The 16,198-nt window shown below is 35.1% G+C and overlaps 1 protein-coding gene across 2 annotated transcripts in view; it reads right to left on the bottom strand.

The window, feature by feature from the left end:
- Positions 1–2,810: 2,810 nt before the first annotated feature.
- The window catches only part of LOC145265506 (short coiled-coil protein B-like), a 63,342-nt gene continuing 49,954 nt past the window's right edge, over positions 2,811–16,198 (bottom strand). For both annotated transcript variants that reach the window (XM_080121406.1, XM_080121405.1), the window contains exon 2: positions 2,811–5,552. In XM_080121406.1, the coding sequence (XP_079977532.1) occupies positions 5,264–5,552 (289 nt within the window). In that variant the 3' untranslated portion in view covers positions 2,811–5,263. The remainder of the gene's footprint in view (positions 5,553–16,198) is intronic.

Below are 16,198 nucleotides of genomic sequence, written 5' to 3'. Positions count from 1 at the left end.
TACTGCCAGTAGAAGGATTTGAACCCAGTTTCAAAGTCAACTTTGACTTTACAGACTGATATTCAACCCCTAGGCCAACATAAATTAACATGTGAAAGAAGAGAATTGAAACTATATAATGTTAAATAAGCAGGACATATCATAGATGGTAAGCTTATATATTTATATATATATATATTAAAATAAAAATTACAATTTACCAAAATGATCCAAGATGGTAAAATTAAAGTATATTATAAATATTAAAGAATTAATATTTATAAAATTATCTCAGGCAGATGTAAAAGCTCGATAAAAGTGTTTTTTAACATATTTTATTAACTGTTTGCTCATATATATATATATATATATATATTGATTATATATATATATATATATATATATATATATATGAATATATATAGTTATACAGTGATATATATAGTCATATAGTGATATAAACATGAATATATATATATATATATATATAAAATCATATAGTTACATCAATATTAATGTAATCATTTAAAAAATAATAAATAAAAATGGTTGCATACATTAGCCGAGACATGAAACAATAGCGACAATATTGCACATAAAAGGCTAGATGCGTGTAATAGCGGGGTTTTCACCCCCCCCCCCCATGAGTGATCTGCATCATCTCTTTCTGGTTTGTGCAATTGTAATGGGAGCCGCAGCAACATGGTACACCCTGCATGTAGGTATAGGGAAGATATGTATAAAAGAAAGGGGAGGATCAAGGAGAAAATATAGGATATTTGGAGGGGCAGGGATAATACAATAATACATATCTGCCAAACAAACAAGGACATCAATATTTTTTTGTGTTAATGTGTGCATATATATGTTCATTTATACCAACATTATTGACTACATATGTGCATACATATTTCTATAGTTTCTCTTTTAAGACACACTATGTAATCAGGCCAAACGTACTTCAAGATCATATTGAAGTTGAAAACAAACTACAGAAACATGTATGCACATATGTAGCCAATAATGTTTGCATAAATAAACATACTATAAACATGCTCTGTTTATTCATCGAGCACTTTTTTGATAAGCACAAGAGTTTCAGTCGATGTACATCTATGAAACTAAAAATATACAACATAGTCACTTAATGAATTAAAGGAATAAATTGTAAGATGGTCAATCTTTTGTCATTCATTCATTATATTGCTCTGTAATTACATTGAGCTTCTTAAATAACGATTGGTATATATTATAAGGAAATAAAGTATATTTCCACAGAAATATGTGTGTGCGTGCCTTAAATCAATAATTGCAATGTCTTTACCGAATGAACTATTCAGTGTTAATGTTATTTATTATCTTACATATTATTTAAAGATGTGATTTTATAAGACTTTGAACAAATCATAGCATTTTATTACAAACATTATATTATAACTGCTCTATTGTACTTAGTATTAAGCACTTTTGGATTGACTCAAATATATTACTAACAAGTAAATGTCTAAACTGATCCATTGAGACGACAAGCCTGAGAAAGTTGTATTTCAAACGAAATCACAGCTGAAATATGTATGCACACATGTAGCCAATAATGTTAGCATGAATAAATAAATTTATGCTATGATACTACTCTATTTCATATTGAGCACTATTTTATAAACACCAGAGTTTTATTGAATTATACACCAAGGAAAACACACCAATACAATTATATATCATTTTATTCGATTTAGGTAAAACAAATTACCCTAAGTCGCTACAATAATTCTACTATTTCAGTCTTAAAAATGCATTGTCAGGCGACAATATACCTCTGTTCTTATTGGAAGCCAGTCATTTAATGAAAATCTTTCATTAAATAAATTCTCATTAAATGTATGGCCTCCAGTAAAAACAGAGGTATATTGCCACCTGGCAATGTTTTTTTAAAGATTGAAACAGTAGGTCTATTGTAGTGACCAATGGTAATTTTTTTTTTTTTTTTAAACCTAAATTGAATAAAATGATATCTTGCTCTTTTAATTCAGCACTATCAATGTTTTTTACTTTTAGATATTTCTAACCTGGAATGTGTGTGTGTGTGTGTGTGTGTGTGTGTATATATATATATATATGTGTGTGTGTGTGTGTGTGCAGATATCAGAATAATGAGATGAATTAGATCACAATAAATTTTTGTTTTGAAGTTATATTTTTTCTGAATGAAATTTAAATATAAAAACTATATATATATATATATATATATATATATATATATATATATATATAAACTAGAATGATTAAAAATAAAAATTACATTATTGATTAGTTCAAGTCTAAACTGATTTGTAGAGACTTGTGGCCTACACAAGTTGGATTTCAAAAGAAATCGCAGCTGAAATATATATGCACATATGTAGCCAATAATGTGTTATCAAAAGTTTAAACAAGCAATGCAAGAAAAGATTTATTTCTATATTCTGTATTCTATCTATATTATCGAGGATCCATTCATTATGATACGATAAAATATTTGTATGGTTCAATATGTGTGTGTGTGTGTGTGTGTGCGCATGTGTGTTTCTGTATTTATTTCAACAGTATTCAATACAAATTATACTTATCAGACACAAACAAAAGAGAAACACTGTATTTCATGCCAAGAAAGAAACTCTTCAGGATTAACAAATATTTCTGTGTAGTTTGCTTGCCATAAGTATATTTTCATACTACCAATGAGTGTGTACATATATGTACATATATATATATATATATATATATATATAATGTGTGTGTGTGTGTGTGTGTGCTTGTATGTATAGATATAGGTGTATGTCTATATGATAAAAAAAAAAAAAAAAAAAAAAAATTTTCATAATATTCCCATATTGTTTTGGGTTGGGGCGAGCTAAATGAATTTTATTTATACATTTATTCCCCCACCCTGTGCTTTGGAAAACTTCTTATATATATCTCAACTGCATGTATACATATGTACACACATGCCCACATTCTTAGAATCAACAGCATAAACCCATAACAGCAGGAATTTACAGATATATACACACACACATACAACATCATAGAAGAATATGTTCCCTTTATGTTCATATTTATTTCTAATATTTCTATCGGCAAGTCCAATTATTTTTTGGTTATGTGAACATTTCACTTAAATACACATCAATCAAACACACCAGGAATCCAAGCAAAAGAATTTTAGGGTAGGAAAAAAATAAACAAAAAATATTCTTATAGTCCTAAAATTGTTTATAACTAAATTATGGATAAAAATACTTATAGACAAAAAAAAAAAGAAATCGATTAAAGCTAAAAGAAATTATTTTAATTTAAATTATAGTTAAGAATACTTACTTTTAAAAATAGATATTATTTCTAGCTCAATTGATTTTCAATCTTTCTCAAAGATTAGGGAGGTATTTTTTAATAGACTTTTAGAGATATAGCCAAGGATGATAAATGTATATTGAGTTTAGTTTTAAAAAGCTGTCTGATTTTTCCCATGATGCAACAGTGTAAAGATAAAATTAATTTAAAAACAAAGCAAAATATGTTCAATTTTTAAGATATTAAACTTTTTTTTTTAAAAATAAATGAAAAACTAAAAGAACAAACAAAAAGAGAAAAAAAAGTAGAGAGGACAGAGAGAAAAAAGGGGAGGAAGAGAAAGAAAAATCAGAGAGAAAAAAAATAAAAAAAAAGGAAGAGAGAAAATGAGAAGGAGAGAGAGAGACAAGACAGGAGGAGGAAGAGGGGAGAAAAAAGAGAAGAAAGAGAAAAGAGGGGGAAAAGGAGGAGGTTTGGTTGTTTCGTTTTACGGCATATCAATCCTTTTGGGGTTATTTAATGCCGAATCCAGTGATTTTGGAAACAGTTTTTACACTTCAAGTTCGTTATATCTTAAAATATTTATTTGTAGAGTTTGGTTTGGTTGTTTTGTTTTACAGCATATCAACCGTTTTCAGGTTATTTAGTGTCGAATCCAGATATTTTGGAAATAGAAATTTATTAACACAATTTAATTTAAAAAAAAAAAGAAGCATAATCTGTTCAATTCTAAGATTTTAAACATTCATGTTGCATCCAGTTATTTTGTAGAAGGTTTTTATTCTTCAAACTCTTTGTCTCTTCAATCGCTAATTCGTAGTGTTTAGTTTGATTGTTTTATAGTGGATTTTATCGTTTTTGTTCCCTGTCCCGCAGAACATGAATGAGTTTTGCAATGGGAGAGGGAAAAGGGTTACTGTATTAATGTTTGGTACATTTTAAGTTAGAAAACCAGTCAGGAAGTGGGGGAGATAGAAAGGGGAAGTGGGAAGAAGGAAAAGGGGGGGGGAAGACGAGTTGTTGTTTTTGGTTTTGCAGAACATAATTAAGTTTTGCACAAGGAAATAGAAAAACAAAAAGCATCAATGTTAGGTGCATTTCGTCTCAGGAAGCCAATATATTCAGACAGCCTGATCTGGTAGTACCAGGAAGGAGGAGGAGGAGACAGAGAGAGAGGGAAGAGATATGGGAGGAAGATAAATATGGGAGCGAAGGAAAAAAGATAGTGGGGGGGCGAAGGAAAAAGATATAGGGGGAGAGAAGGAAAAAAGATGAGGAGAAAGAGAAAAAAGATGGGGAGAAAGAGAAAAAAGATGGGGAGAAAGAGTAAAAAGATGGGGAGAAAGAGTAAAAAGATGGGGAGAAAGAGAAAAAACAAGAAAATTTAAGATGTTCTTTTCAAAAAGCGAAATATATATATATATATATATATATGCACATACACACTTTTTAAGATGTTCTAAAAATGTAAATAAATAAAAAAAAATCTTGGTTATTATTTGAAAAGTGATTCTTTTAGCAGTTTTAGAATTATAAAAGTAAAAAAGTCATTAGTTTTGACTTGTATTAAAAAATATTCAAGTTCCAACTAAACTTACATCCAACCATCTCAAAGCAGAAAGTTAAAAAAAAAAAAAAAATAAATAAATAAAAAAAAAAACCTGCCGACAGAAACATTTTACAGAAATAAAACTTTGAATAACTTACTTCCCACAACATAAACTCATTCTCTTTCTCTCTCTGTCACTAATATATACACTCCTTCATACACACGCACGCACACACACACACATAAGAGAGAACACAAGTGCGTAACACACATGCACACACACATATGTATAAAACCATACATATGAGTGTACGCATGTACGATGCCCATTTTTAACGTGTGGATAGCCTCACATTGTGTTTACGTCAGATGGAGCGCCTGCGGGGGTGAGAAACAACACCCATCCTACTTGTCCCCTGCCATCAACTCGGAGACGCCATTTCCACCAGCCCCGGACTTCTTCTTCGCTTTGGCCGGAGAGGTTGACTGGAACACACTACTTGCCGCCATCAAGTTTTCTATGTACTGGCCGAGGACCTGGTTCTCCGACTTGAGCTTCAAGTTTTCTTCCTTGACGGAGTCCACGCGAGACGAGAGGTCATCCAGGGTGTTCTGAAGCTCAAGGACCTGCGAGATCAGGCGGTGCTTCTCCTCCTCCTCGTCTGGGTTCATGTCGGGGTCCAAACTCAGAGTGCTGAAATAGATGCGAAATTGAAAGACATAAATAAATAAAAAAAAAAAAAAATAACAGTGGCGATTTCAGATATAAGTTAAATATGACAACAGTAATTTCATGCCATGCAGGTGCAAAAATAAGATTTAACCCTTTGAAGATTTAATTTGTTTAAAATTAGCAGAGATAGAGCCTCCCACCCCACCGTTTCTCTTTCTGTGATACTCTGGTTGACCTATGGCCGTTAAGGAAGGAACTAGGAAAACAAATAAAGTAGGAAATAGATTTTACAGAATTGGGACGAGATTTTGCAGTCAATAAATGGAGTTTTCAGATGAAAAAATAAACAAGTTTTTGTCAATTTTAATGAGCCACAATAGCAGCTTTCAAATTATGTAATTGAAATCACCTGAATATTACGGAATCATTAAACAAAACAACTTTAATCGTGTTAGCAGGTGAAAATTTTCCGCCATCTTGTTTAAACCAAAATGGAAAATTACCTCCCTTTTGAATTCTGTGTTTTACGATCATTTTCATCAAATTTTATTTTTTATTTTCTTTAATAATTAATTTTTCACCTTATCAATTTTCGTCATTTTTTTTTATAATCATCTTGACAATATGAGGACTACGCAGATACCATTGTTTTTCATGTGAAATTCAGTTTTACGATTTCCAAAATTTCGTCCCAATAGTGTAGAAGCACCAATAGATTTATCAATAGACAATGGACAGAAATTTCTTAACATAGAGAAAGAGAGATAAAGGTAAATTTAATTTTGGGTGTGACAAATGATCAGGCGACCAAATGACCGATAGGTAGAGAACAATTGACTAGTAAGCATTTGGTGGGGGGAGGGAGGGTTACTGTGAGTCAGAGGAACAATAAGGATGACAAAGCTGGACGGAGTTGGGACTTTAGAACAGTTAGAGTTAACCCTACCAGACCGAGTTACAGATATACTGGCAATTTCCGAAAATGCTGTACACGAGTTACCACTAAACTGATATTTTTCCGACCACGTTTTTGTGTGGCCAGGGAGCTAAAAATAACTACCCAATCGTAGCTTAGCATCAATTTAGTGCAAGTCTAACGTTCTGCAAATGGCTTCCTTTGTTTTGGCAGAGTTGTGAATTGTTTTGTAGACTGAAGTAGCCATGAAGTGAGCTAGTGATTAACCAAGCATTTTGACAGGTAAAAGACTGAGACCAAGGAGTTTCACGGTGCAACAAGTGTTGGATAAAGTGACAAATTCTGATTCAGATGAAGGCGAATTTGATCAGGAATTTGTTTCTGAATCAAGTAATGCTAGTGAGGATGAATATATTGAAGGAAAAAGTGATGATAATTCTGATGCAAGTAGACGGGCTCCACCTGTCGGGCGGATTGGCATACGAAGGCTGAATGCTGGCGGTAAAAAAATTATGGAAGTGTTTAAATTTTTTTTCACGATTTTGCCTAGGAGGCCAGGAAGAGTGGCAAATTAAGTTCAGTAACTCAAGTCTGGTACGGTTAGGGCCTAAACTCTGAGGTGAACAGTTAGACTTTGACTGCAATTGGAGACAGATCATGGCTTGGTCCAGGTCGGGAAAGCTTTAGGAGATGGGGAAATGAGCTGACGACAAGTGACTGACACAGCCTCGACAGAACGTATGTGTGGACTAGCGTATAGAGGGTTGATGGGTACACACACACCTATAGTTCTCCTCCTCCTCCTCCTCCTTTCTGGTGCTACCAGATCAGGTTGTCTGAAGATATTGGCTTCCCGAGATGAAATGCACCTAACATTGATGCTTTTTGTTTTTATACTTCCTTTTGCAAAACTTAATTATGTTCTGCAAAACCAAAAGTAAAAACAACCCACCCTTTTCCTTCTTCCCATTTCCCCTTTCTATCTTCCCCACTTCTTGATTAGTTTCTTGACTTAAAATGTACCAAACATAACTGTAACCTTTTCCCTCTCCCATTGCAAAACTCATTCATGTTCTGCAGGGCAGGGAACAAAAACGATAAAATCCACTATAAAACAACCAAACCAAACACTACAAACTAGTGATTGAAGATACAAAGAGTTTGAAGAATAAAAACCTTCTACAAAATAACTGGATGCAAGATGAATGTTTAAAACCTTAGAATTGAACAGATTTTGCTTTTTGTTTTTAAATTGTGTTAATCAATTTCTATTTCCAAAATATCTTGATTCAGCACTATGGGTATGCTTGGTCCAGGTCAGGAAACTTTAGGAGATGGAGAAATTGGTTGGGTACACACACACACACACCCATAGTCCAACTGTGAATGAAAAGTATCAGAGTCTGTGTTCATCTTGTTTCCTTGCGTTTATTTTATTTTTATACTTGTGGATCCATGTATCCCCATCGACAGTCGCCAGTGTGAAAAAGATAACGACGATGACACGGTCAGAACAAGAGCGATGAAGATGAAGGAGAAATCCACTGCACACGATGTCTGGGGTCAGCGGTGCGTTAATGGTATCATATTTTTTCTCTTTTTTTCTTTCATATCAGTTACGAGATAATGAATAGATTTAAAAAATATCTATATGAAATTTAAAATCTCATTAATGGGAATTAGAAATATGTATTGACGAGAACAACAGGTCTCACATTGATGGTTTGGTTTACTTGGTGGCCTTTTATTTTCGTAAATTAAGTTTTTAAGAACATGAAATTGGTAAAAGAATCTAATTAAACCTTAAACCCTTCTCCTCCTTTTTGTTATGAATAATTTAGAAATAATATCTCCTAGTATTTTGTTTGATAACTTATTGCTTTTATCCTTAATTTTACTTTTAACTAGAACCCAAATACTTAACCTCAGAAGTATAGAGTTACCCCTCCTCCTTTACCAAAATCAAACATGGCGACTTATACACCTGAAGAAGATCGGAGATTACATTGACTGAAATGTTGTGCAAATAACATTTAAGATGAGAACAGTAGTGTGAATTAATCCACATAATACAAACAACCATACCACAGCTCAAAAAATAAAAACTGAAATTACAGAGATACTTCAGATCTTGGAGGATTAAATCTGGACAGTATAGAAAGATGACCTCAGACGAAAATTTATTATTGGTTGTGAACTACCCAAGAGCCCAATCTCCTTCAGGGGGAAAAAGCAGGATCAAACTGCCTACGGTGAGTGCCATTGCAGCAACCACATTTTTTATACCAGCGTTTTTCTTAACTGGGGGGGGGGGGCATGCTGTGCCGACATGGAGCCGCATAAAAGAGGCTTTGTCACACAAGCTCAACAGCAAATGTGTCATTTTCAGCAAAAAATTTGCACTTTGATTTATAATTTGCAGCAGCTGAGAATGAAAGAAAGTGCAAGAAAAAGAGAGCGAGTGTAAAACAGAGAGAACGAGTAAGAAAGAAAGAGAGAGTGTAAGAAAAAGAGAGCGAGTGTAAAACAGAGTGAGTAAGAAAGAGAGAGTGAGTAAGAGAGAGTAATAGTGTAAGAGAGAGAGAGAGAGTGTAAGAGAGAGAGAGAGAGTGTAAGAGAGAGAGAGAGTGTAAGAGAGAGAGAGTGTAAGAGAGAGAGTGAGAGAGAGAGTGTAAGAGAGAGAGAGAGAGTAAGAGAGAGAATGTAAGAAAGAGAGGGAGAATGTAAGAAAAGGAGAGAGAGTGTAAGAAAAGGAGAGAGAGTGTAAGAAAAGGAGAGAGAGTGTAAGAAAAGGAGAGAGAGAGTGTAAGAAAGGGAGAGAGAGAGTGTAAGAAAGGGAGAGAAAGTGTAAGAAAGGGAGAGAAAGTGTAAGAAAGGGAGAGAAAGTGTAAGAAAGGGAGAGAGAGTGTAAGAAAGGGAGAGAGAGTGTAAGAAAGAGAGGGTAGAAGTGTGAGAGAAAGAGAATAGGGAGAAAGAAAGAGACTAAGAGAGACAGAATGGCTTAGTAACTTTGAACTGATACAAACGAGCAGGATATACACAGTACACGTTCATAACTCAACAATCCTAGTCAAGGGTTCATACCTTCCCGACCAACAATATTAGTGCATAAATAAGCAGAATAGATCAGATTTGTTTTGAACCCGGCTCAACTGATCACATAGGCTGTGATGGTATCCATTGGGCTAATTACATGACCAACAACCTCTAATACATACAAAGACTCAATTTCTTTTGCAGCTAGAAACTTTGCTCCCTTTCCCATCACATAAAACACACAGTAACTTTGGATTAATGAGAACCGGATTAGTAATTAATTAAATTCATTCAGACAAATTAATATTTTTGTCAAGCAGATAAAACAAATATATATGGAACACGTTTTTTTTTTTTTTTTTTTTTAAATGTCAAGTGAAATAGTACAGAATTATTGACTTTTGGCAATTTGTACAGCTTGAATGTTTTTCATATTTGCACTTGGATTTTGTTTTATGTTAATGTTAGCGTTAGAAACAAATACAACTCTCAAGTTCGTTAAAAAAAACTAGTTAGAAAGAGGAAGACAGTGTAGGACAGCTAGAGGAAGATAGAGTAGGAGACAGACAGAGAGAGAAACAGAGAGAGAGAGAAACAGAGAGAGAGAGAGAGTAGGGGAGAGAGAGAAACAGAAAGAGTAGGGGAGAGAGAGAAACAGAGAGAGTAGGGGAGAGAGAGAGAGAAACAGAGAGAGTAGGGGAGAGAGAGAGAGAAACAGAAAGAGTAGGGGAGAGAGAGAGAAACAAAGAGAGTAGGGGAGAGAGAGAGAAACAGAGAGAGTAGGGGAGAGAGAGAGAGAAACAGAGAGAGTAGGGGAGAGAGAGAGAAACAGAGAGAGTAGGGGAGAGAGAGAGAAACAGAGAGAGTAGGGGAGAGAGAGAGAAACAGAGAGAGTAGGGGAGAGAGAGAGAAACAGAGAGAGTAGGGGAGAGAGAGAGAAACAGAGAGAGTAGGGGAGAGAGAGAGAAACAGAGAGAGTAGGGGAGAGAGAGAGAAACAGAGAGAGTAGGGGAGAGAGAGAGAAACAGAGAGAGTAGGGGAGAGAGAGAGAAACAGAGAGAGTAGGGGAGAGAGAGAGAGAAACAGACAGAGTAGGGGAGTGAGAGAGAGAAACAGAGAGAGTAGGGGAGAGAGAGAGAGAAACAGAGAGAGTAGGGGGGAGAGAGAGAAACAGAAAGAGTAGGGGAGAGAGAGAAACAGAAAGAGTAGGGGAGAGAGAGAAACAGAGAGAGTAGGGGAGAGAGAGAAACAGAAAGAGTAGGGGAGAGAGAGAAACAGAAAGAGTAGGGGAGAGAGAGAAACAGAAAGAGTAGGGGAGAGAGAGAAACAGAAAGAGTAGGGGAGAGAGAGAAACAGAAAGAGTAGGGGAGAGAGAGAAACAGAAAGAGTAGGGGGGAGAGAGAAACAGAAAGAGTAGGGGGGAGAGAGAAACAGAAGGAGTAGGGGGGAGAGAGAGAAACAGAAAGAGTAGGGGAGAGAGAGAAACAGAAAGAGTAGGGGAGAGAGAGGTTATAGGGGAGAGAGAGAGGGTAGGGGGAGAGAGAGAGGGTAGGAGAAAGAGACTGTGGAGGAAAGTGTGAGAGTGGGGGTAATGGAAGAAGTAGGGGTAGAATCACAACAGTTTTGTTTTTTTAATGCAGCGTGACTGAGGATGTGTTACACAGAGAGAAGTTTAAAAAAAAAAAAAGAAAACAAAGATTCTGGACACACTTAAAAGAAACCCCAAATTCTCCTTAAGCCTAGGCAACACCGGAGAGTTGTGCTTGTTCCTAAGATGTGTTTATTCAATCTGCATGCATATTGCTTAAAAGCGCTATTTTAAACTTGTGACAGACAGACTGAGCCTTTCATAGGGTTTGCGAAGACACAATGTAAAAACATTAAATTTGGATTATCAGATTAAGAGATTAGAGGGAGATTATCCTTTCATTTTTAATGGGTCAATTGCTCTCATGCTGAAATTAGTTCAATCCATTAAGGAAAAAAAAATCTTAAAATACAAATTTTACAAATCAAGTTTCCCCTTGCTTTCATGTTTTAGTGCTTCTACAAATTGTTTTCAGTTTTCAAAACAAACTGGTACTGAAGTTGATATAGTTTACTTGAAGCATTGTTTAGTATGTATATAACGTAAATTTATAAAAAGCAATACAATGCAGAAGTGTAAAGGATAGATACAAACTGATGTGAATCAAAACATAAAAGGCGGAATCAGATATCTCATTGTCGATGCAATTCTCTACTTATATAAAAGCCAGGTACGTCCAAGGATGGAGTACTGTTGCCACATCTGGGCAGGAGATGCTAAAAAGACTTTATTCTGTCTTGACAGAGTTCAGAATAGATTTCTTAGCCTAGTGGAGGATGCCCTTTTCTCTTCCCTGCAGCCTCTTTCCCACAGAAGAGGCGTTGCAAGCCTGTCTCTGCTTTATCGTTATTTTTCATGGCAAGTGTTTGTCTGAGCTCCAATCTATGGTCCCACCTCGCCAAACTTTCAAGGAAAACACTCATCTAGCTGAAACCACTATCAATAATTTTCCCTCACTCTTTATCTGTGCCTAAACCTAAACTCAGATTCCATGAACAAAAGGTTATTTCTTAAACCTGCATGCCTGTGGAACTCTGTTCCATTTGCCTGCTTTTCAGCTGACGTCATCTTCAAGTCCAATGTAAACAAATTCTTGTTGAACCGTCTCATTAAGTAATCCAATTTACCAAATTCCCACTACTAACGATTACTATGATATTATCCCATTGACTACTGTACATATGTACTTTTTAACTCTTATCCTTGAGTGGCCCCCGGGCCTTGATAAGTGGGGACTCCTATGTAAAAAAAAAAAAAAAGCTATGCAGATTCACCTTTATTAATACAGTAAACCGTATTCTTTCACGCTATTCTGTGAGGGCTACGTTCATTAAACCACCTTCATATTTCCCACGAATAGCGTGAGAAAAATCCTGCTAATATCAGATGCAATTTTAAAACGTCTACATATGAGACTATATACAATACTAAATGTTTTCCAAACACTTTCTAAAAACACTCTTACTCATTAATATAATAACTAGCGGGACCTGTGGAAATTCCACAGAGAACTCATTCATATGTAATATATTGATGTTAGCATTCAGTACATGTTCAGTGTAAATGGAGATGCTCTGATATTATTGTACCTATTTACTATTCCTCCCCACGGTACAGAGTTAGACACCAGAGTCGTTTTTTAACGTGGAGAAAAGGTACAAAAATAAAAAATTGTCTCAGTTGTGAAGGACTGATCCTCCACCAAAAGAGAACAAGAAATGGAAGTGCAGCATCTGAAGAACAGATACTACACTTTGATAAAACTGCAAAAGTATTTATCTTAGCTAGCATGAACGCCCGACAAAGCCCAGTCGCAAAGTACGCTTAAATATGATATTTTAATTCTTGCAGATTTTGTATATATTATTAGAGTTAATGTTCTATCGATTTTTATATATTATAAAGTTGCGATTTAAAAAAAAAAAAAAAAAATTATATATATATATATATATATATATATACACACACACTGAGATAACTTTATAAATATTAATTCTTTAATATTTATAATATACTTTAATTTTACCATCTTGGATCATTTTGGTAAATTTAACTGTAATTTTTATTATATATATATATATATATAAATATATATATAACTTGAGTGCATTAACTTGAATCGAAACCGAAATAAAACTTATGAAAAAAAATTATGTATATAACTGAGTTCCTTCAGCTATATTCTAACCTGAAACCAAAACTTATGAAGATTTCTTGGTAAAATTATTTATGACAAGAAATAAAAGTACATAACAATTAAACTACCCGGATGTAAGCATGACACAGAAAATAACACACGCGCTATCGTATTAATATAGTAATGACGTAGTAATATTGTATGCAGTTATGTATTTTCATGTAGTCATGTAAACATTTTAATTTTGTAACTGATCTGATCTGTCACTTTATGGGTAATTCAGTACAATATTTGTCTACATTGGACTTGAAGACAGCCAAGTTGTAGTCTGTTGGGAAACATCCTCATGGTATTTGTTTTAACAGATAAGAGGTTCTAAGAAAGAACCTTTGTTCATGGAAGTTCTGTTTGGCTTTGGACACAGGAAAACAGAAAGGAACGTTCATTGCTGTGGTTGTTGAATGGTTGGTTTTTCAACAGCATATCGACCCTGTTAGGTAATTTAATGCTCTGATAGATTATTTATCATGGATTATTATGTGTAGGTTATTTGCATTAGTGTTAAGTAATAATTTTCTTTCATTCTTTTTTTAACATAAAAAAGTATTTGGAAAGTGTGTAACACAATTTTTGTGTTCTGCAAATTTTCATGTAAAGATAGACAAATTACAGAAAACAAGCTGCGTGTGCGTGGCCCCCCTCTTGTGCTGCATGTGAGATGACGCCACAAAAAATAGTGAAGAAATGATGAATGTGAGAAGTGTGAAGGGCCAACGTTGCCTTCACATTTTCGCCAAGTTTCAGAAAAATCTAATGGCTAGAGCAAAAGTTATAGGGTAAAAAGTGTCATTTTTTGCAATTTTGGGGCATTTGTGACCCCTTTTGAGCTCCTGGGAACGCCGAATCCCAGTGAAAAAGGACAAATGATGCAGTTTCATGCCGTAAGGCATGTATATTTGAATTCAGCACCATGGAAAACTACAAGTTCTTGAGTAATATGAAAAAAGAGCTCCAAAAAGCATGTTTTTTAGCCCTAAAAGTCCCAAAGTGATGCAAACTAGACTTTTGCCAGGGTCACCCATACTGAATTTATATTAAGAACAATAGCCTCCACATTTTGGCCAAGTTTCAGGAAACTCTAATGGATGGATCAAACACTACGGGGCAAAAAGTGTCATTTTTGGCCATTTTGGGGCAGTTTTTACCTCTTTTGAGACCCTGGGGCCACCGAATACCAGTGTAAATGGATTAACGGTGCAGTTTCAGGCCTTAACACATGTATATTTGAATTAACTACCGTGAAAAAACACTATATAGTCAAACATATCAAGTTTTTTGAGAAATATGAAAAAAGAGCCACAAAAAGAGATGTTTTTAGCACTGAAAGTCTCCGGGGACGCGAACCAGAATTTTGCCAGGGTCACCCATACTGAATTTATATATATTTATATATTAATGGGCTCCACATTTTGGCCAAGTTTAAAAAAAGTCTAATGGTTGGATTAAAAATCATGAGGCAAAATGTGTCATTTTTGGCCATTTTGGGTCATTTTTAACCTCTTTTGAGCCCCTGGGGGCACAATGGGAATTTTTGTAAAAAACATTTTTTTTACTGTGCACATTTATTTAATGAAATACAATTTGTGGCAAAATTTCAGGAAAAACTAATGGACGGTTATCTGGCAATAGTCTGGAATAACAGACGCATGGACACACTGAAAACATAGGTCCCTCTCCAATAAATCGGGGAACCAATTATATATATATAGTATTCACTTACTATTCCCAGGAGTTACCTTCTTAACCCCCCCCCCAAAAAAAAAAAACAAAAAAAAAAAACGAAAGTAAGTATGAGGATCGAACCCGAACCGTTGAGGCAAAGTTGTAAATTAAAGTGTGAAAAAAAAAAAAAAAAATGTGCGACATTAACCATTGCCCCATCGCGATATGCTAACGGAAAGACGTTTGAATTTATTTAATTACTTGGATTTGGCAGGTGCCCGTTTTAATGAGTTAATGAGGTCAAGTTTGACTGCGGGATAGTATTCATTTACTGCTGAACGCTTTTTTTTATTTTCCCAAGATGTTATAGGAAAAAGACTAACCCACATGCGGCGAGCGACAAATGTTGAATATTTATGTTCCCGAAATCGAGCAAATAGACAGGCGAGCTTCGTTGTTAACTGTGAGATATTACGATTTATATGTGTTTTAAAAAGTTGTGAAGCGACCGGCTGCTTCTCTGAAAGAAGCCTTTTGTAGACACACAGAAAAAGTGAACACACATACATACATTTTCGCTTTTATATTTATAGATTTTTTTTTTACAAGGAGTCACCACCAGCCATACAGATTCACTTTCATCAATACAGTATACAGTATTCCCTCACCACTCGTGGGGTGGGAGGAGGGGGTGGGGTGGGCTGTTACGTTCTTTACCCCCCCCCCCCAACTTTTGAGAATAGCAAAAATAAATAAATGCGAATATTGGATGCAGTTTTAAAATATCTACTTATGAGATTATATACAGCACTAAACGCTTCCCAGACACTTCAGACCCTCTGACTCATTAATACAGCAATAACATAGTAACGTTACATGCAGTAGTGTATTTCAATAATTAATGTAGCAATGGTAATGTTTGATACAGGTTCCGTTGCTGTTAGTTTCATCCAAACCAATGACCGTCTTCAGTGTCATGTCTGCTTGAAGGTGTGGAAGTCGCTGGTAGGACTGAAAGGTTATCTTTGAGCACATGGACTTTCAGTGACTGAGGGAGTGGCACTCCTCTGACAAGACATCAAAATCATCATCAAATATTTCCCAAACACTTTCTAAAGACACTCTTGCCCTTCAGGCCTAGATCAAAGTGTAGTATCTGTTCCGGCAGATACTGCAAGCAAAGACCATATGTGGGGGCAACCCCACATATAAGACCTTGGTCAATGTAGGGGCAACCCTTCATACCAATTGTCACTATCCAGCTCCCC

Source organism: Euprymna scolopes, chromosome 40, assembly GCF_053919585.1.
Source record: "Euprymna scolopes isolate OS-2025 chromosome 40, ASM5391958v1, whole genome shotgun sequence".
NCBI lineage: Eukaryota > Metazoa > Mollusca > Cephalopoda > Sepiida > Sepiolidae > Euprymna > Euprymna scolopes.
Note: the sequence above shows the minus strand (reverse complement) of the source record. Positions and strands in the feature narration are given on the sequence as shown.